The following is a 23,762-nucleotide window of genomic DNA, read 5'->3' as shown; positions in this document are numbered from 1 at the left end:
GGGAGAGATTAAAGTTGTATTAAAGAGAACTATGTAACAAATTCAAAAATAATTTCAAAAAGGAGGTCTATTCCCAGCATTATTGTAATTGTGATTGAATTTTGTAGATTACTTCCAACTGTGGAAATCCAAGAAGATCAAGATAAATTAAACTAGGTCTTAAAAAAAATTAGGATCCCATTAGGTTGCAAAATAATTTCACCACTAAAGGATACTGTCATTTTTGACTGTTTAAGCAGTTATATATTGTTAATATCACCATGGCTGATAAATGAATGAGGAAAAATTTATCTTTTTCTGCAAATTTGCACATATTTCCTTTAGTCACTACTAAATTACCAAAACATTCAGGTAACTTGAGGGAAAATATCTATGCTGATACATAATCTTTAATTAAAGCAGAGGCTGCCTAAGTCTGCAGTGGTCTATGAAATATACAACCAACTAGTATGTAAATGAAGCTGTTTGGTATAAAAGCAGAGCTAGCATATTTAGGAAAGAAGGGCTAAATTTCCCAAAGTTTATTAACAACATTTCACTATATTACAACTTTCAGACATAGCCCTTAAGTTATGAGGCTAAAATAATTGCATGAGTCAATTAAATATTCAGAAATACTGCATAAAACAAAATGGAAAGAATGACTTACTTGATCAAGGGAAAGTTGAAGTTTGTAAGATTCTTTAAGTGAGTCTTGAATAAGTGCACTGCTTGCTTTGGTCTGATTCAAGGATTCAATTAAATCTTTATTTTCCAATATATTGCCTTGTGATGTAGCAAGTGTCTATGTTAAAAGCCAAAGTGAAATATCATGAATATAGATTTCACATATAAATGACAAAATAAATTTTAATCTGATTTTGTAAACCAGGCTCATTTTATTTTTTCGGTAGCTTCCTCTATCTTGCATTTCATGAAGGGATCTGTGTATTGATTAAACTCTAAAAACCACCAAATTAGCACTTGAACAAATTGATTTTACATAATTAGCAAACTGTGTCATGGATTATTTTGTCTTTCCAATAATAACATATGTTCCTTAATGTCAAGGACCAAGTCTTAAATTCTTTGAATACTGCCCAATATATTATTGTGTAATCTGGAAAATTAATTCATACATATAATCTCATTCTTTCACAAGTCTAATATGAAGTAGTGGGAGTAGGGGAGTGTTAATAAGTATATATAATATATATATTAAAATACTAATTATTAACTTTTAACTTGACTGAAAAAATCAAAAATTTATCAAGAGAATTTAGAGAAAGCAAAAACCACCTTTACTGCTAACATAGAAAAAGTAAAATCCACAAAAGGAAAAACTACTTAAATTTTCAAATCAAATATTTAAATTTTACCTCTAAAAGTGATTCCTCAAGTTTAGCTAGTTGGATTTTTTTATCTTCTTCCTGCTGCAATAGTTTTGTTTTTTGCTCTTCCAGATCTGGTTTTTCATGCTGAATGGTTAAAGCCAATAGCTTTAAATTAAAAAAAAAAAAAGTTTATTAAAAAAGTGTTTTCCTCTAAAAAAAAAAACTGCATTCTATTTACCAAATATTAAAAACTATTTCTGAAAATTAGCTATTTTGTTTCTCATACTACACAAAGTGATTATTTAAAGGGAGAGAGAAAATTGAATGCTTGAAATATTTTAAGCTCTACAGAAAAGATATCAAAATATTAATTCATTGTCAATATGGTGTTAGTTCTTCAGAAACTGTCCTCAACATATTAAAATGAAGTAAAACAGCATCATAAAAGGGTGGGCATTTGTTTTCTTAAATTGGTAACAAAAATTGAGATGATTTCATAGAAAATAATAAATAAAAAAACAATTTAGTTTTTGATACACGAATACTAAATAATAATACCCCTATAGCAATTTAGTAAATTCATTTTGTAAAACTTGTAAAATTTCCTATTTATATGCATTCATGCATATTTGTATATACAAATTATGATGTTTATGCAAAGATCACTAATAAAATATAAATATTTATTTTAGAAATATGTTCACAGTCATACATGATTAAAGAAAACATTTAATTTTTAAAGTGAAAATGTAAAGCTCAATAAAACAGACATAAGTCAGACAAAATAAAGTTTTGGGGAAAAGGAATGTTGTAAATGGAATTAAGTAAACAGGATAAAGATTTATATTAACTGAAATGTCTCCAATATTTAAAAAAAGAAGAAAAAGAAGATGATAAGCAGAGGAACATTTAAGATGAAAAGTTTAGCCTGGAAAACATTTTAGCATTCAAAAATATTAAAATTAGAATTATGTTATTATTACTTATAGTAAACTATCAATTGACAGTCTCTTTGTGAGGCAGACAGTCATGGAACATCAAAGTGAATAAGACATTTTTAAATCTAGAGTTCCTCCCACTGTAATGCCTTTTCCAATGGCATAACCAATAAACCTAATTAATGGCTTACTATAATAAATATAATGAAATGCAGTTGGTCTAAAAAAAAGAAATTAAGAGATTTTAACATTACTAAAATTGCCTTTTAAGCCTTGTCACAGATGGAAACTGAAAAAGAAATGAAAGTTTTTCTTTTCACGAACAAGTGTAATTTGAATTTAAAACTGCAGGGCATAAATTGGCAAAGAATTAGCAAACTATAAAACCTATAATCTAAATATATATATATATATATATATATATATATATATATATATGTAAATATATGTATGTATATGCGTATGTGTATATAACATCTAAAGTTACCTTTGCAGAGTTCCCTAAATATCCTAAAGTAGATGACCAAACACTCATACCTGTCCTCTTAATCCACTTCTTGTTGTTGTAAAGTTAACCTCTGTAACAATGGAAGCTGCATCAGGTGGAATAAAAGGATTTGGGTTTCGTGTTGAAAGAAACAAGCGGAATTCTTCATTATAATCGATAATTTTATCACCTATTTGTACAACATAACGTGGACCTATTTGTTTAAGAAAACACAAAAGGTTATTCCTTGTCTTATATTTTGCTACAACACATTAAAATTATTACATAAACATTAACAATAAATATAAGTATATATATATACGTACATAGTTTACTTCTATAGGCATTTATTGGTACTGTCTAATAAAGAATAAACTGAGAATTAAACAGAACTCGGTATTACCTTGTACTAATGTATATAATAAAAACTTATGTTCAGTCAAAATACTGTTATTGATTGTGAGATCTTGAAGTCACATTTGGCATTAAATGGTAGCACATTTATATAATTTTTACAAAATACTTTTTCATTTGAAAATGGTGAGGTTAATGATGAATTTTTTTTAACAGAGGAAATGGAGACTTAAAAATGTTATGCAATTTGTACTCAGTCAAGGATGGAGAGAAAACCTCAGTTGGAATGTGACCTTCTTGAGGGAAATTTGCCTTTCTTTGTATCCCCTAGGCTCAGCACATTGCCTCATCCAGGGTAAGCCCTAAAAATATACTTATTGACTGGGACGCTATGGGGGTACTGTAGGAAGCTTATGGAGACAAGATATGGTTTTGAATAGGCATTGTGGCAGGAATACTGCAGGAGGAGTGTCTTGCTGCTGCAGTGTCCCAGTTAAATAAATAAACTTTTAGTTGACCTAGTAGGAATGATTTCATAAATTCTTCAAGTAGGATTGGACGAGAATAATAGATAGAGATATCTATGACCAGAAATAGAATTGGTTACAGTGATTGGTAAGAGGTCAATAGTACAGAAGATTCAAGACTAGAAGACAGAAAAACTGGTTCATCTAAGCATCAAAACTGAGTTGCGATGAGGTCAGAGAAGTAATAAATTGGAAACATTCTAGTTTAAAGGGATTAAAGCTCACAATGAGGAAGAATAGGAGGCTTAGAAAGAGAAAGTAATTGTATAGACCTTGGATGTCTAAATACAGTACTTTCAGTTGATGGCAAAAATCAAGGAAATAATCATTGCTGTATGTAGCTGTGATGATAGGGAAGCGTACATCACAGGATGAGAAACTAGAAATTAGGAGTGTCTTAGACTAGAATGGTCACTGGGATCAGAATTGGGGGACAAACTGTAACTGCATTAGCATCAAAGAAGAGTATGTCTTGAGTGATGAAGCTAGAAGAAGAATCGAGAAGCAGCAGTAAGGAACAAGGAGTATTCTAAGTGGATTACCAGATCCAGTGAGTCAGGAAGTCAGGCAAAGAAATGCATCAGTATGGGAAAATTAATAAGACTCATAGCATGTTAAAAGATGGAAGGAGAAAGAGAGGAAGTAGTTTAAAATAAAATTTTTGTTAATTCTAGAGAGCACAAATAAAGGGATGTGTATGTCTAAAATGGGACAATGATGGGGCTGGGTTGAGATATATGGGAATAAGGGAAAACACAGCTGAAATAAGAAAGTTTTCTTATTGGGTAATCAGGAGTTTAATATCACTCAGATGGGAGGGATATGAATAATGAGAGTATGTTATCTACTGGAGAATGAGTGCAGACAGGGAATCACTGGATGGGGAGAAGTCCACGGATAAAGATAGGTAAATGGAAGACTCAAGACTAGCCTTCAAGTCTATCTATCAACATTCTATCTAGAGGCAAGTCCATCAAAATATTACATTCCAAAGAAAAAATAATTTAAATATTAAATTTTAATTTAATTTAATTTAATATTAAATATTAAAGCTCAAATGTATTCCTTATTCATTTTCCAAGTTAAAATTTTATTGTAATTTTAATTTTTTACCATGTATATGAATTTCTTTCTAAATCTGTCTTGTAAAGTTACTAAATCTGAAATCAAATAGAAACCAATCATATTACACTATCATTCTGATCATTTTGTTATGAGACAGGGCATTTACATCTATTATTAACGTTAGAGACAAAGAAAAATTGGACTGATATTTTCTTTATAGAATGATCTTGGCTTCCTATAAATAACAGATCAAAAAAGCAATAAAAGTTTTCCATATTCCCTGAAATAAACAGATTAAAAAGAAGCAAACAAAAAAGAATACGTTTTTATACATAATTTACAGCTCAAATAAATATAACTTTTCTCATGTTCAAAACTACTAACTTCCCAAGTCTTAAAGAAAATGTTATGTAATTGCCAACATGAAAAATTCCCACAATTTATAATAAAATTTATATTTTAAGACTAAGTATTGTTATTCTTTACAATAATTAAATGAAAAAGGAAGAAGAAAGCATCCTTCTACTTCACATACTTCTTTTATTACTAAAATGTGAAACTTATTCCAAAGTGCTAAGATTCTGAGACAAGAAGCAAAAGAAGGATAAAGTATTGAGTTAATTATTTCTGAAATTCCTAGAGGAATAATCTCAATAAAATTGTCAGGAATTTACCTTGTGCAACAAGATCTTTTCTCAACAGTGGATATAGAACAGGTTCTACTCCATCCATTTCCTGTATAATAAGTGTTTTCCCAAATCTTACTGCCAACTCAAGAGCAGTGATAAAGTTGCTGTCCTGGGTGAGTAAAATATAATGTTATTTCATTGTTACATCGAAATTTTCAATAGGTTGTATCATTCTTAGCAGTTTAAATGTATTTATATGTGCATTTATAGAATAACAACACAATTTTTTCTATAATTAGATTCATACAACAATGAAATTACTGTAGTTGGATAAATTATCAAATGAATTGCCATTATCAATCATTTATTTAAACAAAGCTATTAAAGAAACTCAAGGGAATTTAAGTTAAGTACTCAAAAATTACATCAAAACTGACTACCAATGTTAAGATTTTACATTATTATTAGATTATTAAATCAATTTTCTTTTCATATTGTATAGATAAATTATTCAGTTATTTTGCTTCCTTCAAAAATCGAATATTGGGGGTAAAGGAAAGATCAATTTTGATGATCTTTTCTGTGTAATAATATGTTTATCTCCTCAAAAAGAATGGAATACATTTTATTCTACTCTGAAAATAGGAAATGAGAATCCCTAAACCTAATCATTTGATCAGGATTCACTATAATTCTGAAATAGAAAATATCATGGAGAGAAACTTTTAGACCCTGAGCTCTAATTCCAGTCACTTAGGGTCATTCTTCTACATCTCTTGGCAATTTATGCGTACCAAGGGGCATTTAAGCCATTTATTCTCCAGTGAGAATCCTGGTATGCAGGGTCTAAAAATCTCTCTCCATGATATTTCCTATTTCAGAATTATAGTGAATCCTGATAAAATAATTAGGTTTAGGGATTCTCATTTCCTATTTTCATAGCAGAAGAAAATGTATCACATTCTTTTTGAAGAGATAAACATATTATTACATAGAAAAGATCATCAAAATTGATCTTTCCTTTACCCCCAATATTTGATTCATATATGTATGGCAATATCTAAAGAATGGTATTATTTTAAAAAAGATGAAACACTAGTGTAATAAGAGGGAGATCTTTAAAGACAGACATGAATAAAAGCTGCACAAAAGGAATGCATAATTATGATCTGCACCATTAGAAAGATCCACAGTGATGAACTTATCAAAGATCAATTATTCAATCAACTAGATAATTCATTAATTCTGGTATTTTTGTGCATCTCTAGCTAAAAGTAAGAATAAGAGATGTCATGAAAATCAAAGAAAGATGAAGTTATATTAAATGAAATGTCTATGGTAGGTATAGTATATATATATATATTTATGTTAGGGAACATATTGCAGCATAGCATTGTCTTATTCAATTGTAATTATAATTATAATGGTGTTTTGTTCTATTTGAATTCAATTTTAGTCCCTAGCATGCTACAGTGATTTTTACTATAAAGTACAAATAACACAGAACAGTTTTGTAGCAATAACAGTCTGTCATGTTGAGGGCCTCCTTATTTTTTTTCAAATTTTAATGATATTACACTAAAAGTATATTTAATTACTCATTTTTGATGAATTGAATAAAGACTCTGAAACAAAAATATTTTATTAATAACAATGAAAAAATCGACATAGCAATAAATGCCAGACCCATAGTCAGAAAGATCTGGGTTCAATGATACTTTTTATACATATTGTGTGACTATGAAAAATTTATTGTATGAGTCTTTGAGACTCATTCAACTTCTAAAGTTTATCCATCTTAAGTAGGGATTGATCTGCAACACTAATAGGAATTTCCAAATCCTTGATGTCACAGAAATTTGATATATAGATGTGTTTGGTTAATATATAGACTAGATAACACAGAATAATCTATGACGATCTGCCTAATGTTTACCATATTGCTACAATGAAGTAATATGGAGCAATGTGTGATAAGACTGAATGATAATCAAGAAATCTTAGATTTTTATCACCCCAACTTTGCCACAAAATAATTTTGTGAGCTATTCAAGTCCCCTAATCATACTATGTTTTAGTTTTCTTACTTGAAAAATTCAAATATTTAACAATGGGAAGTGAATGAAAAAGGAATGAAGGAAAGCATTTACACAGTTCCTACTGTATACTGGGACCAGGCATGTACTTAAGCACCATTACAAATATTATGTCATTTAAGGCTAACAGCAATCCTGTGAAGTGGGTGCCATTATTATCTCCAATTCATACCTGAGAACCTTGAGGCAGAGAGAAGTTAAAGTGCCTTGCCCTGTGTCAAACAGTAAGTATATGAGACTAGATTTCAATTTGGATCTTCCTAAATTCGCGCCCAGTGTTCTGTCCACTGTACCACAAACTTGTCTCTAAAGGAATCAATTGTATTAAGTGATTAAAAAATACTTGCCTGTTGGTTAATAATTTCTAAACGTGATTCTTTTAAATGTATCTTCAACCATTCAGTCGCTTGGGAAGAAGGATCTATTAGAAATGGGCAAACTCGACTCTGATTAACAAACAAAAAGAATGAAAAATATGTAAACAATACTTATTTTGTAAAAATTTAAAAATAAACAACTTGAAAGTTATAAATAGGAAACTCGGGTGTCTATCAAGTTTCAGAGTTCCTCAAAATATCATAGATATTTTAATAGAAAACACAAAGAAAAATCAATTAGTCATTCAAAATTTGTCAAAAACAGTGATGCTCCTTGAATGTGGCTCCTTTTTAATGTCAACAATAATTCATTCAAACTTCATTCCCGAAGGGTTAACTTGTTATTACTCCAATATAAATGTTGGTTCTTTTCATATAAGCATAATAACTTTGTGGCTCCATGATGCTACAGTATATTTTAACTAGTTTCATACTAGTATTAAATAGCATGCTATCTAATCTACTACACCTTTGGTTAAACACTAAAGTAACTAGAGTTTAAAAAAAAAAATCATTCTTACCCATGATTTCAAAGCAATGATCTGATGCAGTAAAACAAAAATAGGTAAAGATTATTTATATAAAATATTTTAATATTTCACATAGTACTTGCAAGTTTATGGCAAAATATATATATTTCATTTAAAAGATATTTATTTCTGATCTTTTGATCCTTTTGATCCTCTTTTCTTTCTACTTCATTAAAACCATTCTTATGTGTCATTCTTCCAAACTTATGTTCTGCTCTTTTAACATCTGCATTTTTTAAATTGTAGAATGTTTTTTAAATCTTGTCCTGCTATGTGTTCTCAGTCAAAATTCCCTTTTATTACCATAGGTATATGGCATAGTTGGTCTATTATTAAAGACCAAATTTATAATATGTATTTTGGTGATAGTAACAACCGAATTTATGGTATTTGTTATTGAACTATTAAACTACTACAGTTTTGCATTCTGAACAAAATAAAACCATTCTAGAACAGAGTTTAGGACTAGATAATTGGCATTAAAATGAAACTTATTTCAATGAAATTCCTCTTATTTCATTTGCAAACTTGCTTTGAAAAAATGCTGATCACCTTAACAATTCTCAAGGATGGTTAAGTTGAATAACTGTAAACAAATGGTGTGAAATCACTTATGGTAATAAATACAAAATAAATATTAGATATAATATTAGATCAATATAATTATAATGATAAAAATACATCTTTAAAAAGTTATCTTTGTCCTAATCAAGAAATTTAAGGTAAAAGGCTATATGTTCCCAGCAATTAAATAACAAAAAACAAATAATAAAATTTAGTAAATAAATACCATTTTCTACAGGCTAATTTCATGTATTTTGTTATGAGAATATATAAAATATTTCTATTTTTTAAAAAAACTCCAAGTGAATATCTTAAAAAACTGCTGAAAAGGAAAAAAAAAACTCATCATATTTTAAGAACAGTATAGAAACAAATAACATGTATCAAAAAGTATACAATTCCGTAATATGCAATGAATTTATCTTTCTAATCTACATGCTGAAGAGATATTTTTCTTGAATGCAAGGTGAAGAGGATTCAAAGGAGAATGTAAGTAAAATTCTTTACTTATAGGAAATTATAATCTGCAGGTCATTTATAATACATAAAAGTATGGCCAATTAAACTAATAATGATAAGAATGAAAAACAAGAATCTGTGGAAAGGCTAGTCTTTCAAAACTTCCAAGATTTAGATGTTATCAAGTAGAAAGCATTTAACTGGCTAAAAGCTACATTTTTAAACTTAGATGGCAAAGATGGACAGAAAAGAAGAAATCAGAATGAGGAAAAGAAATCACAGATTGACAGTGGGGAATGGAACAGTGCATTCAGAAGAAGAAAAATCCAATAAATTGTTTCCAAGGATAAAGTCTCACATATATAGCATGCCTATCCTAGAAAAAGGTGAGTAGTCAATGATAAAATCTTTACGACTGCTTCATCTTGATGTTGCACCTGGCATTTTAAAATGCCATGTGAATTTTAGTATTTTTTCAACAAAGTGAATAAATTTTCATTTTGCAAAAAATGACTTTTTAAAAATATATACTATGTGAAAAATCATCACTATAAATATCATTTCCCAGGACTTTCACAGCCCTTTTTGGTCAACATTTCAGAATTTTATTCCTCTCATCTGTCTGCTTATAGAAAAGCAACTGCATAAAAAGTATAACTGCACTTAAGGAAAAAAAAATCACTGTGTGTCACAAAAAGAGGACATGATAGAAGAAATATGAGATCTATGGTGCCACAAAATGATTTAGCTTCCAAATAGAAAATTCAACTTTTAATTTTTTATTGTCAAGATGACAAAATCATTAAATTTAAAAATATTAATATAAGGATAATGAACATACACAAAATTGTACAGCATTTTAGCACTGTTCATTTCATAATTTAAAACATTATTTAAAAAAATAACTGGTTAGAAAAAAAGTTGGTTTTAAAATAAAATCTACTTGCAAGTTTGTTTTCTTCATCTGTTCCCCCTTTACTCCTAGGGGTGGTCAGGGAGATTACTTTACGTACTAAGATGTTAATGATAAAAACATAAGCTCTGAAGAAAATTGGTGGTATCAGCTGTAGAAGGGGGGAAAGACCTATAATAACAGGTTACTAAGAAGATATGTTTAAAGAAAACAAAATGAATTACTTACCTGCAAGATAACAAGAGCATTTTCTATTGAAAGATCATCTGAAGGTAGGCCTTCACTTTTCCAAATTAACTGCTCACTCTCAGTACAAAGAAACCTTCTCAAATCAAATTCTGGAAAGTTAAAAATAGCAATTAAAATTCATGAAAATTACCTCATTTCAGTTAAGAACATAATAAAGCAATCTTAAATACAGGAATGCAAAAGGTTCTAATAATGCAACTATTTACTGAGTGAATAATTAGGTAAAATATGAATGATATGAAATATTTTTTGAATTTGCATTTCAGAAGAGCAAAAAAGTAATGATCTAAATTAAGTTTGTAAATCCATATCTACAAAACATTTCAGTTCTCAAAAAATGTCTAAGCACAGTCATCAACTATTTCTTGAAATACAATTCCAATCTAGATAGTGGGAGGCTTACATTTGCTAGTAGTTCTAAATGTCACATAAAAATATGTAAAATCTGAATTGCTGGGAGTCCTCTTAAAGAAAGTGACCACATCAGTTATGCTTTATGTGAAAAAAAAACAAGGATTGCAGAGTATATGGGTGGATACAGACAATAGGTTAGGAAGGCTTTAAAAAATTTATATTTTACTCTGGAAGTGGTAAGAAGATAATAGAGTTTATTGAATAGTGGAGTTGTGGTCAGACTGATACTTTTTAAGAAAACCAACCTAACAAACAATAGAACAATGGACTGGAAGGGGTAGAAGACCAACCAGCAAGTTTTTGTAATTGTAGAGGTGTGAGATGGCTAGGGTTTTGTTTTTTTTTTAAACCAAGATAGTGACATCAGCAGTGAGAAGAGAACCTAGGTGAAATGTTACAAAGGCAAAACTGAAGGTTTGTATCAACAGGTGATATAGAAAGAGTGAAAGAATGAGAAGTCAAAATGGCACAGATTCTGAGCCTAGGTGACTAAAAGAATGGTGACATCCTTAAAATTAATTTTTGTGGTTGAGTAATTTTTAGTCATGTCCAACCATTTGTGACCCCACTTGGAATTTTCTTGGCAAAGACACCAGCATAGTTTGCCATATCATTCTCCCAGGTTATTTTTACAGATGAGCAAACTAGGGCAAAAAAAGGTAAGTGACTTGTCCAGGGTCACACTGCTAGTGTGTACTAACAGGGAAGTCAGAAAGGAGGAAGGGTTTAGGGGATAATTATAATTTAAGTTTTGGACAACTTGAATCATTGGTTCTAAATAGCCAATTGACAATTGAAGATGCAAGACTGGAAGTTGGCAGAAAGGTTAAGACAAAACTGAAAATCATAATCATATCTATGATCATGACCTAAGCATAAAGAATGAGATTATAAATAAATTAGAGGAACACAGGATAGTTTACCTCTCAGACCTGCGGAAGAGGAAAGAATTTATGACCAAAGAAGAACTAGAGATCATTACTGATCACAAAATAGAAAATTTTGATTATATCAAATTGAAAAGTTTTTGTACAAACAAAACTAATGCAAACAAGATTAGAAGGGAAGCAATAAACTGAGAAAATATTTTTACAGTCAAAGGTTCTGATAAAGGACTCATTTCCAAAATATATAGAGAATTGACTCTAATTTACAAGAAATCAAGCCATTCTCCAATTGATAAATGGTCAAAGGATATGAACAGACAATTTTCAGATGATGAAATTGAAACTATTGCAACTCATATGAAAGAGTGTTCCAAATCACTATTGATCAGAGAAATGCAAATTAAGACAACTCTGAGATACCACTACACACCTGTCAGATTGGCTAGAATGACAGGGAAAGATAATGCGGAATGTTGGAGGGAATGTGGGAAAACAGGGACACTAATACATTGTTGGTGGAATTGTGAATACATCCAACCATTCTGGAGAGCAATTTGGAACTATGCTCAAAAAGTTATCAAACTGTGCATACCCTTTGATCCAGCAGTGTTTCTACTGGGTTTATATCCCAAAGAGATTATAAAGAAGGGAAAGGTGCACATTCATGTGCATGAATGTTTGTGGTAGCCCTCTTTGTAGTGGCCAGAAACTGGAAATTGAGTGGATGCCCATCAATTGGAGAATGGCTGAATAAATTGTGGTATATGAATATTAGGGAATAATTGTTCTGTAAGAAATGACCAGCAGGATGATTTCAGAAAGGCCTGGAGAAACTTACACGAACTGATGCTGAGTGACAAGAGCAGGACCAGGAGATCATGATATACTTCAACAATAATACTATATGATGATCAGTTCTGATGGACCTGGACATCTTCAGCAATGAGATGAACCAAATCAGTTCCAATGGAGCAGTAATGAACTGAACCACCTACACCCAGTGAAGGAACTCTGAGAGATGACTAAGAACCATTAAACTGAATTCCCAATCCCTATATTTTTGTCTGCCTGCATTTTTGATTTCCTTCACAGACTAATTGTACAATATTTCAGAATCCGATTCTTTTTGTACAGCAAAATAACGGTTTGGTCATATATACTTATTTTGTATTTAATTTATATATTTAACATGTATTGGTCATCCTGCCATCGGGGGAAGAAGGGGAAAAATTGGAACAAAAGGTTTGGCAGTTGTCAATGCTGTAAAATTACCCATGCATATAACTTGTAAATAAAAAGCTATTAAAAAAAGAAAAATAATAATCATATCTATGAGTATTGATTTCACAGGAGCCAATGAGACCATCAAATGAAACAGTATAAACTGAAAAAAGAAGAGAGCCCAGGATACACCTCTGTGTGGGAAGCACAGTTAATTAGTGAGATCTGGATGAAGATCAAGAAAAGCAGCCTGAGGAGAAGTCAGACAGAGGTGAGGAGAACCAAGAGAGAGTTATGTCAAAAAAAACCTAGAGAAAAGAAAAATTCAACAAGAGGGTGATCAATAGGGTCAAAGGCTCAAGAAAGGTTGAGAAGGAAGAAGAAAATACAATTAGATTGGGCAATCCAGAGATCAGTGGTAACTTTGGAGAGAACAACATTGTTTTTATGAGGTAATGAGTCAGAGCACAAGAGTCAAGGGAAAAAAGAGAGTAAAGACATCTCTTGTAGATGGCCTTCTCAAAGAGTTTGGCCACAAAGGGAGAAGAAATATGGACAAGGAAGGGAAGAGAAAAATCAAGTAAGGCATTTTTGAGGATGGGGAAACAAGAATGATCACAGCAGCAGGGAAGAAAGTTGGAGACAGGGAGAGATTGAAGAGAAGTAAGAGAATGAGGCTGATAGAGAGGGAAATCTGGAGAAAGCAGGGTGGAATGGTACATGTACAGCAGTTTACCTTGGCAGAGATAAGAGCCAACTCTTATACCATACAGTGATAAAGGAGAAAATGGCAGGAGGCATCTGAGGAATGTGAGAGGAAGAGGAAGGAGACAAAGTAAGCTCTTGATGAATAGCCTTAATTTTCCAGCATGACATAAAGCACTCTTCTCTGCTGAAGATGGGGCAAGGGAAAGAATGGGGGACTTGAGGAAGGAGGCAAGGGTTTATTAAGAGTGAGATAGTGAAAATGTTTTGCAACAGTGAGGACCCATCTAATTATATAACAGTGCAACAGACAGTTTTGTTTAGCAGCATGTGAGTAGGAAAAAAGGCAGTAGATGGTAGGAATCTTCTAATGTTTGAGGGTAGTCAGGAAAAATTTTTCCATAGTATAGAAGAAAGTTTTTGGAAGAAGACAATATAGAGTTGAAATGATTCTCGAAAGAGTCAAGATGGAAAAGAGGGAACAATATAGCTAGTACAGGTATGATAGCCTGGGAAAGAACTAAAGGGTTGAGAGACTGGAAATCTCAGGATGGATGAAAAACAAGATTTGGGATTGCAAGGCATACGTACAAGTGGAAAGACAGTAGATTGCAATCAGATAAGGATATTATAGAGTTCATGAATACAGAAATAGTGTATTTGAAAATAATAGCAAGATCTTTGTATTTGGTTGAAGTAGGGTAAAGAAGTGGATCACGTGAAATAAACAAATAAATTAAGGGACTGTGAGATTAATAATGCCTGAGAAATTAGATATGGATTGAGTGAAATCTCAAAGGAGAAAAAGTTACTGAGAATTGGTATAGAGGTAGAATCAGGAAGTAGTTTGGGGAATAAGGAGTATTCTAATACCCCTACCTCAGTCAGTGAGTTGAAGTCAAAGAGGCTATGCTATTAAGAGAGAAGCACAAAATGGAAGGAACGGGAAAAGAAAAGGTTTAACATGACAGTAAGTGTGTGGCCCACAGAAGAGTTATTCTGGAGAGCACAGTGGAAGAGATGATTAACTTTATATAGAGAGGAACATGAGGTAAGAGGTAAGGTTGGATTGGGTTAAGGGGAATAGTTATAAGGATAATAATAGGCAGTGGAGAACAGAGGATGGGATTTGAATGATGACCATCAGGAATCCAAAATCACTGGGGTGGGAAAGTTATGAACAAGGAGGAATTTGTTGATAACTGAGAAATAAGTTTAGATTTGGAATAAGAATAGAGTCTTCTTAAGACCTTGCCTAATTCAGAGAAGATGATAGGTCTTTGGATCAATCGAACATTTATTAAGCACTTTCTATGTGCTAGGCACTATGCTAGGAGGTAAAGATACAAAAGAGGCAAAAGACAGTCAGAGACTTAAGGAACTTTCAATCTAATAGGGAGAGATAACCTGCAAACAAAAATATACAAAATTGTTGTTTGCTTGCTTAGTTTTTTTTCTTTCTTTTTTCCCTTTTGATCTGATTTTTCTTGTGATAAACAATAAATGTAGAAATATGTTTAGAAAAATCACACATGTTTAATTTATACTGAATTATTTGCTGTCCAGGAGAAAGAGAAAATACAGAGGGAGGGAAAAAATTTAGAACACAAGATTTTGCAAAGGTAAATGTTGAAAACTCTTTTCATGTATTTTGAAAAATAAAAAGTTATTATTATTATTTTTAATCATGTTAGCTTTAATACAGGATTAACATAATAAAAGCTATGACTGAGGAAGATATTGCCAACGTCAACTGTCAATGGGCATGTCATTTATCTCTGTTTACCTCAGGCCCTTCGTCCACAAAGTGAGTTGGAGAAGGAAAATGGCAAACCACATCAATTTTGAGAAAACCTCAAATGGGGTCATGAAGATTCAGATTTCACTGAACAAGAACAACACAAACAACAAATCCTATTCCTTGAAAGAATGGCTTCAGGCAGGGTTTAAAATTCTTTTTGGTGCTTTGTTTATAAAAAGACGACAATAAAATTGTCACCCTTAAAAAATAAAAGTCTTAAATATTCACAAAATATATATGGAAGCAAATTACATACATACTAGATAAATAGGAAATAATTAACAAAAGAAAGGTACTAGAATTAAGAGGGGTTGGGGGAAGCTAATATATGATGGAAGGAATAAAAATTGAGAATTAAAGGAAGGTCAGGAGGCAGAAGGAGAGCATTCTAGGAATGGGGAACAGTCAGAGAAAATGTCTGGAGCACAGAACTGGAGTCTTATTCAAGGAAAATCCAGAACAGCATCCATGGACCAAAGAGTATATACTGGGGAGTACAGAATAAGAAGACTGGAAAGATATAAGAGGACTGAAGGACTGTGAATGCCAAAGAGAGAATTCTGTATTGGTCTTTAAGGCAATAGATATCTATTGGAGTTTGTTGAGTAGAGGGAGGAAATGATCAAACGTGTTTTAGGAAAATCACTTGAATGGTTGAATGAAGGATAGAATGAAGTGGGGATAAACCTGAGGCAGGCAGAATTAGCAGCAGGCTGTCGCAATTATCAGAGTATAAGGTGATGAAGGCCTGCCTTGAAACAGTGTAAGAAAAGAGAATGAGGTATTTTCAAGAGATGTTGCAAAGGTGAACTTAGCAAGATTTGGCAATAAATTGGATATGGAAGTTAATATGGAGAAGTCCAAAATAACTCCTAGTTTGCAAGCCTGAGGAACTAGTGTAACCTTCTGCTATAATAGGGAAGCAAAGAAAGCAAGTGACTAGTTAGGAGGAAAGTTAATGAGAGATACTAAGCTCAGAGTTCAAGGAATGCTGTTATTCCGTTATCCTCAAGACTGGAGAGTAGGCAAATGGCTTAATGAAATGGTTTTTCTCCTTTACCCTAAAAGGAAGGAGTTTGGTGCTCATTGGAGTAGTGTTTTTCTCCTTCCAGAAGGAGGCAGGAGACCAGGCAGGAGTAAGAACTGACAGCATTCAATGACAATTTCTCTCCTTACTCAAAAGCAGGAAACTAGTTTCTATTAGAATGGTATCTCTCCTCTTTGTCCAGGAAGCTCAGGCAGAATACTTAAAATACTACAAGAGAATGGAGCCGGGGAGTGACATCATCATTTTCTTTAAGAATACTACTTTGGATTGCACATATTTAATCAATTTCAGATTGCCTGCTGTCTTGGAGAAGAGGTAAATAAGGCAGGGAAGGAGAAAAATTTGGAACACAATGATTACAAAAATGAATGTTGAAAACTATTTTTACATGTATTTGGAAAAAGAACGTTATTGAGAAATTTAAATAAAGACTTTTGACAGTTGTTTAGAGCACATGTTAAAGAGCCATAGATTTGAGGTAGAGAAAACAACTCAGAAGAGGCTGCAAAAATTCAGGCAAGAACGGAGAAGGCTTTGAACTAATATGAGGACCATATAAATAGAAAGAAGGGAAGAAATGTGAGATGCTATGGAAAAAGAATTGGCAAGATTTAGGAACTTATTGGACACATGGGAAGACAATTCCCATGATGTAAATCTGTGAAACCTATAATAGAAATATGGAAGTTTGGAAGAATGGGTTTTTGTGGAAAGCTAATGTGTTATGTTTTGGGTATTGTTGAGTTTACCTACAGAACATCTTGGCCTGAAAAATCAAATATGTATCTGAAGATATAAGACTAAAATTCAATAGAGACTAAGGCTGGACATACAGAGTTGGAAATCATCTCTATAGAGATGATGAGATGCATGATTTATTAAGAAAAGGACATCAGAAGAGGACTTGGGATAGTTTCTTTTAATTCACTCACAGTTGGGAGCAGATATGGATGATTAAACAGCAAAAAGAGATTGAGAAGGAAGGATTAGATAGGGGATGATGAAAATAATTAAATGATATCAATTCGATGTTATGGGATCCCATGACAATGATACACAATACAATGTAAATTCAGATATATAATAGAAAGTGAACAAAAATGTAATAATTTTTTTAACGTAAAAAGGTATCAAAAGACCATTTTTACACAATTTTTTTCATCCTTAAAGATAACAGCTCACTTTCAAGACCAGCTGCCTTTGTCCATTCCTCCAAACTTGCTTTTCTTTGACCTTCAGGAGCTGCAGAAAGATATGTAATAAAAGCAGCAGCCAGTTGTGCCCTTTTGGGAAGTGTAGCTAATTCTTCTGTTATCTCTGCAACCTGAAAAAATTATGCATTATGGATAAAAAACAAAATTAGGCTAATATTCATAGGGAAAGAAAAACTATTTTAGTTAATTTTTCATGTCACCATGGTTAGAGTTTATTACCTAGCCTGCTATAGTAACGTATTTGCAGTTTTGTTTGTAGTCCTTTTAAAAAAAAGTTACTCATTAAATTAATATACTCTATCTTGTTAAGAAGTATTATATAAAATTGATTAATATGTGATTAGATGCTGAAAAAAGTTAATGAATATAATTCAGTCATGGTCATATGTCTATATGAAGTTCAGATATATACTGTCTATATGCTGTTCATTTAAAAATGTGTGTACTTATTATATAGTTTATAGGAGAGATGCTTGTTCAAAATGAAATTTTCCTAGATTATTATGGTCATTTTTAAATGCCAGGGCAAGAGGAAGAAAGAGGGAAGATAGGACTATTTAGTGTTTCTAAGATTCCTTAATCTCATAAACCTGGTCAATCCCTCTAAAAAAGTAAATCAAAATCAACCTGTACTATCTCATTCAGAACAACTAATCACCACATCCTCCTGTAAACCCTCCACAAGGGGCCCATGAAATGTGTTGGGGCTCTTGCCATTATGTAGATCATAGGTGCAGTTTTCAATGAGCGTGGTCAAGGTAGCTAGATGATGAAATAAATGGATAGAGCACTGGGCCTGAAATCAGGAAGACATGAATAGGTCTTACAACGTGGTAGAGAAGAGTAAAGGGTAAAAAGACTAGAGAGAAGAAAGGGCCAGGTTTGAACATCTTTAAATGCCAAACAGAAGTTATATTATCTCTCTAGAAATAATAGAAAGAGAAAGGTTAATTAAGGGTGCTGATGGGGATAGGGGATGAGGCAGGTTAGGGGAAGTGACAAAGGAATGTTGATGTCTTCTCTTATGCATTCCTCATGGCATTTTTAATAGGTTAGGTGAGAACTCAATTCATTACACATGATCTGGCTTTGTTTGGTGTTAATTTTCATCTTTGCTTTAGGAAGTGAATATTCTGTCTACCCAATAGCTATTTCACAGCCACCCATTAGCAACAAGTCACCTTCACCCTTTCTTGTTCCTTACTCTCTTATCCAGGAAATTTCCAATCCTTTTTTACTGTAGTCCTACATACAGCCTCTCTCATATCATGCCATTCCCCATGCTCATCACTACTGCCACATTTCAGGCCCCTATCACTTGTAGTTCAACTTCTTGGTCATCTTGCCTGCCAGCCTCTCATCAATCTAGATCCCAAAGTAACCTACCCTAAGCTCACATATGACTATTTTGCTTCCCTTCTCAAGAACTTTCTGTGGATCCCTATTACCTCTAAGATGACATATAAACCACTCAGATTGGAATTTAAATCTCTATACAATCTACTCACATAACCTATACTTTCAAGTCTTATTTCATCTTTACTGATCTTCACACATGTTCTATTCCAGCAAAATTAGCTACATACCCACACATATACTGTTCTCTGAAATGCACATCCTGTGGCCACTTCTCTGCATGTGCATGCTCTGTCCCTAGTCTTGGGTTCTCTGATGGCCTCTGCCTTAGCAATTTCTTCAAGATGAAAAGAGCTTCCATTTTCTCCACAAAGCTTTTCTTTCCCCAGCCCCCACACCCAAACTAGGGTTTGTACTAGTGTGTGTGTGTGTGTGTGTGTGTGTGTGTGTGTGTGTGTGTGTGTATTCTCAATCCACACAGTACTGACAGTATAAGCTCTTTGAGAAAACAGAGTATTGTGTTTGTCTTTGTATACCCAGGGGCTAGTGGCGTACTTTAAGTGGAGTAAGTATTGAATAAACATTTGATAAAAATGCATCACTTAACTGAATCTGAATGTTCTAAACACTAGTTTTCTAATGTTTTGACTGTACATTTCTATAAACAGACAATGTACAACTATTAAGAAATTGGTAAAAGTTTGGAAAGGTTATGAACAGAGCAGAAGGACAACAGCAGAGAGAGGATCAAAGCATCAGTTTCAGGGCCACTGTGAGGAAAACAGATTCAGAAGAATTTCTGGGAAAAAACTTTTTTTTTTTTTACCTTTACTATGTGTTGTTATCATATAAACGAGTAGATTTATATTCCCCCCATCTTTTATATCTATTATAATGCTTATCTTTAAAAAGAAATTTCATGAAATTTTATTTCAAACAAACCTGTGAATTCCATCTCTTGTGTTCTCTATCAAGTTGATTAATTAAGACCTCAGCAGCTTTAATTGTTTCCTGTGCTTTGCTTACTTCTGATTCAAGTTTAGCTGCTTCTGAAGTTCTGCTCTGAAATCTTCAGAATGAGTAGACTTTAATTAAAAACTGAATTGTTAATGGGTTATTTCACTGATAAATATGCGTAAGTAAATATATTAGTATACTGAGCTATATTTTAAGATATATTTTTAGATATAATTTATGATCAGAAATTACAGTAAATGTACTTTGAATAATGCTGAAGAAAATGAATGACAATATCAACCTTAAAACCTGTAGAATTCAGAAACTGTCTTTCCCACAATATCACCTAGCTTTCTTCTATTTTTCTAGGGGTATAAGAAAACTAGAATGTCAAACAATCGAATTGAATTAATTTCAACTTGAATCTTAACTCAAGATTGTGATAAGAAACTTATAGTACTTGACTAAATATTGTCAAATGTCTGTTATTATCTCTTGTTTCTGAGATTTATAAAATTTTCCTCTGAAAATACAAGTGCAATTATTTTTCTGAAAGGCATCCAAAATCATAGAAACAAATGTGTGCATATCCCAATAGGGGGAAATATAGGGCATTATCAGAACTGATATATAATACAGTACATTTCCCCCATTGTGGTATTTCATAATACTGTATTGTGGTAATTCAATAATATATAATGATATATCAATATATATATATATATATACTGATATATATTTAGTGCAAAATGATGTGAATATTTTTCCATATTCATAAAAGGAAATACCTCAGAATAATAAAAAAATTAAATTTTTTTTTGTTTCTTATACCCAATGTTACTTTACTGGAAATTTTTTGAATAAAGTCATTGTAATATAAAGAAGTGTATAGCTTTGAATTTAACAGATTTCTTTCATATACCTAATGCATTTTTTCTTTCTTCCCTTAAAAAAAAAAAAAAAAACTAGTTAGCAGCTTATAACAAAACTTTTCTAGGCTTTCACAAAAGAGATCTCTAACCTTGAAAGGAATTTTGTACTTGTATATCAGGATTTATTTTGTAACATATTCTAGATTACTATCCTTTTATAGACCACCCTCTCCTATATTTTAGAAATAAAATATTTTCTACACTTCTCAGAGTTCCCAATGAATTTTTTTCTCTTTTTTTTAATAGTAATCACAGCTCTTGATAGATATACATGTTGAACTTCAAGAGGAACAATCATTTATTCTTCCATTAGGAAAATTGCTGACAAACACAAAGTACTTTTTTTTCTTCCATGCTAGGACGAACAAAGTTAGATAAAATGAGTATCAAATAGAGAAATGAATATCATCTGGCCATTTTCTTTAAGGATTCGAGATATTTAGAATCCTTTGGGGAGATAATGAAGCAGGTGCAGGTACAGTAATAGTATTGTTATGCCACAGTTCTCTTTTGTCCTGCCTCAGTTTCCCTAATTGTTCTGCTTCAGTTTATAATTGTCTGCTCAATCTGTGGAAACCACCCCTTCCTCTTAATCAGAATATTTGATAAGGATAAAAGATCTTATGTTTTAGAATATCAGAATGCCTCTCCCCATCCTAGGCTATCAGAATATCAGATACCATCCGAGTTCCTCCCCCTATTATGTAATCCCCATCTCTGGTGGCTCACCCCACCCTGTCAGAGTCCCCAGCACCCTGACTCTGCCCCTACCTCAGTCTACCCCCTGAGTCTGAGCCACGTGTATATATATATATATATATATATATATATATATATATATATTTTTTTTTTATTTTATATTGAATTCTTTCCCTCCCACTTTCAGAATATACAGATTTATAAAATGAAAGCTAAATAATATAATCATTTGCTCTTAATAAAGAATTATGCTAAAACTAAAGAGAAACCAGATGCTTATGGAATTCTCCATACCAACCTCAGTTTTTGAGTGAAAAGTCATGGGAAAAAACTTACAACTGGAAGCTTTTGTGTTATTTTACTTAAACAATAAAAAGCATATGTTAGTTAACAATATTCAAAAGAGTGTTTCTAAATATTGACTTACTTATCTTTCAACTCAGACACTTTCTGGCCAACGGAGTTAAGTAAGTCTTCCAGTTTCTTTTTCCTGTCTTCAGTTTTCTTCAGATTCCTAAAACACAGCTTAATTTTACACAAGTATTCCTGCTTAAAATACTATTGACAAGACATGAGTAGCTTGAAAAGTGAACTTATGTAGTCTACACTAAAAAACAAAATGATCTAACAATTATGATTTACTATATTATCAATTTTCTTCTAGTACAAAAAACTTCCAGATATATCCTAGACCAAACATTTTATAAACTTTCACTGTGATATAATTTCATTTTGTAAAATAAAATTGAAATTCCAAAATTGTAACTAATTGTAAGAAGATTCCTTTATTTTTACATGTATCTCCTCAACTTGTTTACTTAGACAATATTAGAAGACATTCATTAATATCCCTTAATAGATATGGAAAGGAAAAAGGAAATTACTAATTAAGCGGAAAAACTGTGATTTAATATATGTCCAAGGACCGTTTTCCTGATGTACCAAATTTCTATCCATAAATTTAGGGTTACCCAAAAATGTAACATGTTTCTCAAAGACACAAAATCACAAAGAAAAGTCCTATCCTGACAGTTTCATGATGAAATGAAATCCCATCACCATGGCCAATGAGGGAGGAAAAGGAGAAAAACTATAATACAGTATATATGGAATTTGAGGTGTATATTTTATATATGTAACAAAACACCTTAGTTGATTTCTATGTCTTTAGCATACTGAAAATGCATATGGCCTATTGCTATGCACGAGTAAGCAGAAGACATACTGCTGACTCATTATACTGGAAAAAAAGCAAAGGTTGCAATATCTAAAAAGTTATCTTTTATTTTTCAGACTTACGCTTCTAATCCTGCTTGTTCTGTTTCCAAAGGCTGAATTCGTTCTAACACATGTGAATACTGGACATTGGCTTTGACCCAAGCAGCCAGAGGAGCAGCAGCAGTACTGGCACGTTTAGCATTCTGAAATATCCATTATATTCTCATTTGAGTCAATATCATTTTCTTATGTATTTAAACAATGTCAATGAATTCTTTTGGTCTCTGTCTAGAATTGAACTAAATAGATTTCTAAAAGAGGAGAATATAAACTATGCTTGTGTTTACATCATTTTCAATCTTAAATACACATATACATTCATTAGTAAAAAGATTTACACAACTACAAATTCAACTACAACTAATCTCTTAACTGCCTTAGTTTCAAGTATGTCTTTTGCATTTTTGCTTATTCATGTAATGTATGTATGAGTCCATTAACTAATTTCCCACTCCAATAAGTTAGTTTAATACAATTGAACTAAATTCAGTTAGAAAGCCAGATGGATACACAGAAAATAAATGGCCCTATCTTCTTGCACAATGGCCTAGTTCTCCCCTACTACTGTCACTCTTTATTCTCGCATCTTATCTCTAGATTCATTCTTCTCCTCCGACCAACTGCTTGTAGACATGCCCCAAAGCATTAAATTGTGATTCACAACTTTATTTATTTAGATTTTTTGGATCAGATGAAAGAGGAGATTTAATGAGTCCAGCCTCAGTCAAATAGAGACCTGCTGAAGACTT

At 32.0% G+C, this 23,762-nt stretch overlaps 1 protein-coding gene across 2 annotated transcripts in view; it reads right to left on the bottom strand.

Annotated features, from left to right (window-relative positions):
• The window catches only part of DYNC2H1 (dynein cytoplasmic 2 heavy chain 1), a 355,585-nt gene that overhangs the window by 182,927 nt on the left and 148,896 nt on the right, over positions 1 to 23,762 (bottom strand). Inside the window, exons 59-69 of one of the 2 annotated variants that reach the window (XM_031961078.1) lie at positions 23,035 to 23,156; positions 22,163 to 22,249; positions 20,090 to 20,216; positions 17,760 to 17,901; positions 10,481 to 10,590; positions 8,308 to 8,328; positions 7,757 to 7,855; positions 5,359 to 5,482; positions 2,789 to 2,952; positions 1,359 to 1,478; positions 650 to 784 (exon numbers count right to left, since the gene is read on the bottom strand). In XM_031961078.1, coding sequence (XP_031816938.1) covers positions 650 to 784; positions 1,359 to 1,478; positions 2,789 to 2,952; positions 5,359 to 5,482; positions 7,757 to 7,855; positions 8,308 to 8,328; positions 10,481 to 10,590; positions 17,760 to 17,901; positions 20,090 to 20,216; positions 22,163 to 22,249; positions 23,035 to 23,156 — 1,251 coding nt within the window. The remainder of the gene's footprint in view (positions 1 to 649; positions 785 to 1,358; positions 1,479 to 2,788; positions 2,953 to 5,358; positions 5,483 to 7,756; positions 7,856 to 8,307; positions 8,329 to 10,480; positions 10,591 to 17,759; positions 17,902 to 20,089; positions 20,217 to 22,162; positions 22,250 to 23,034; positions 23,157 to 23,762) is intronic. The other variant, XM_031961079.1, reaches the window with a different exon arrangement.

Source organism: Sarcophilus harrisii, chromosome 3 (genome assembly GCF_902635505.1).
Source record: "Sarcophilus harrisii chromosome 3, mSarHar1.11, whole genome shotgun sequence".
Classification (NCBI taxonomy): Eukaryota; Metazoa; Chordata; class Mammalia; order Dasyuromorphia; family Dasyuridae; genus Sarcophilus; species Sarcophilus harrisii.
The sequence above is the reverse complement of the archived record's forward strand: the minus strand, read 5'-3'. Positions and strand labels throughout refer to the sequence as shown.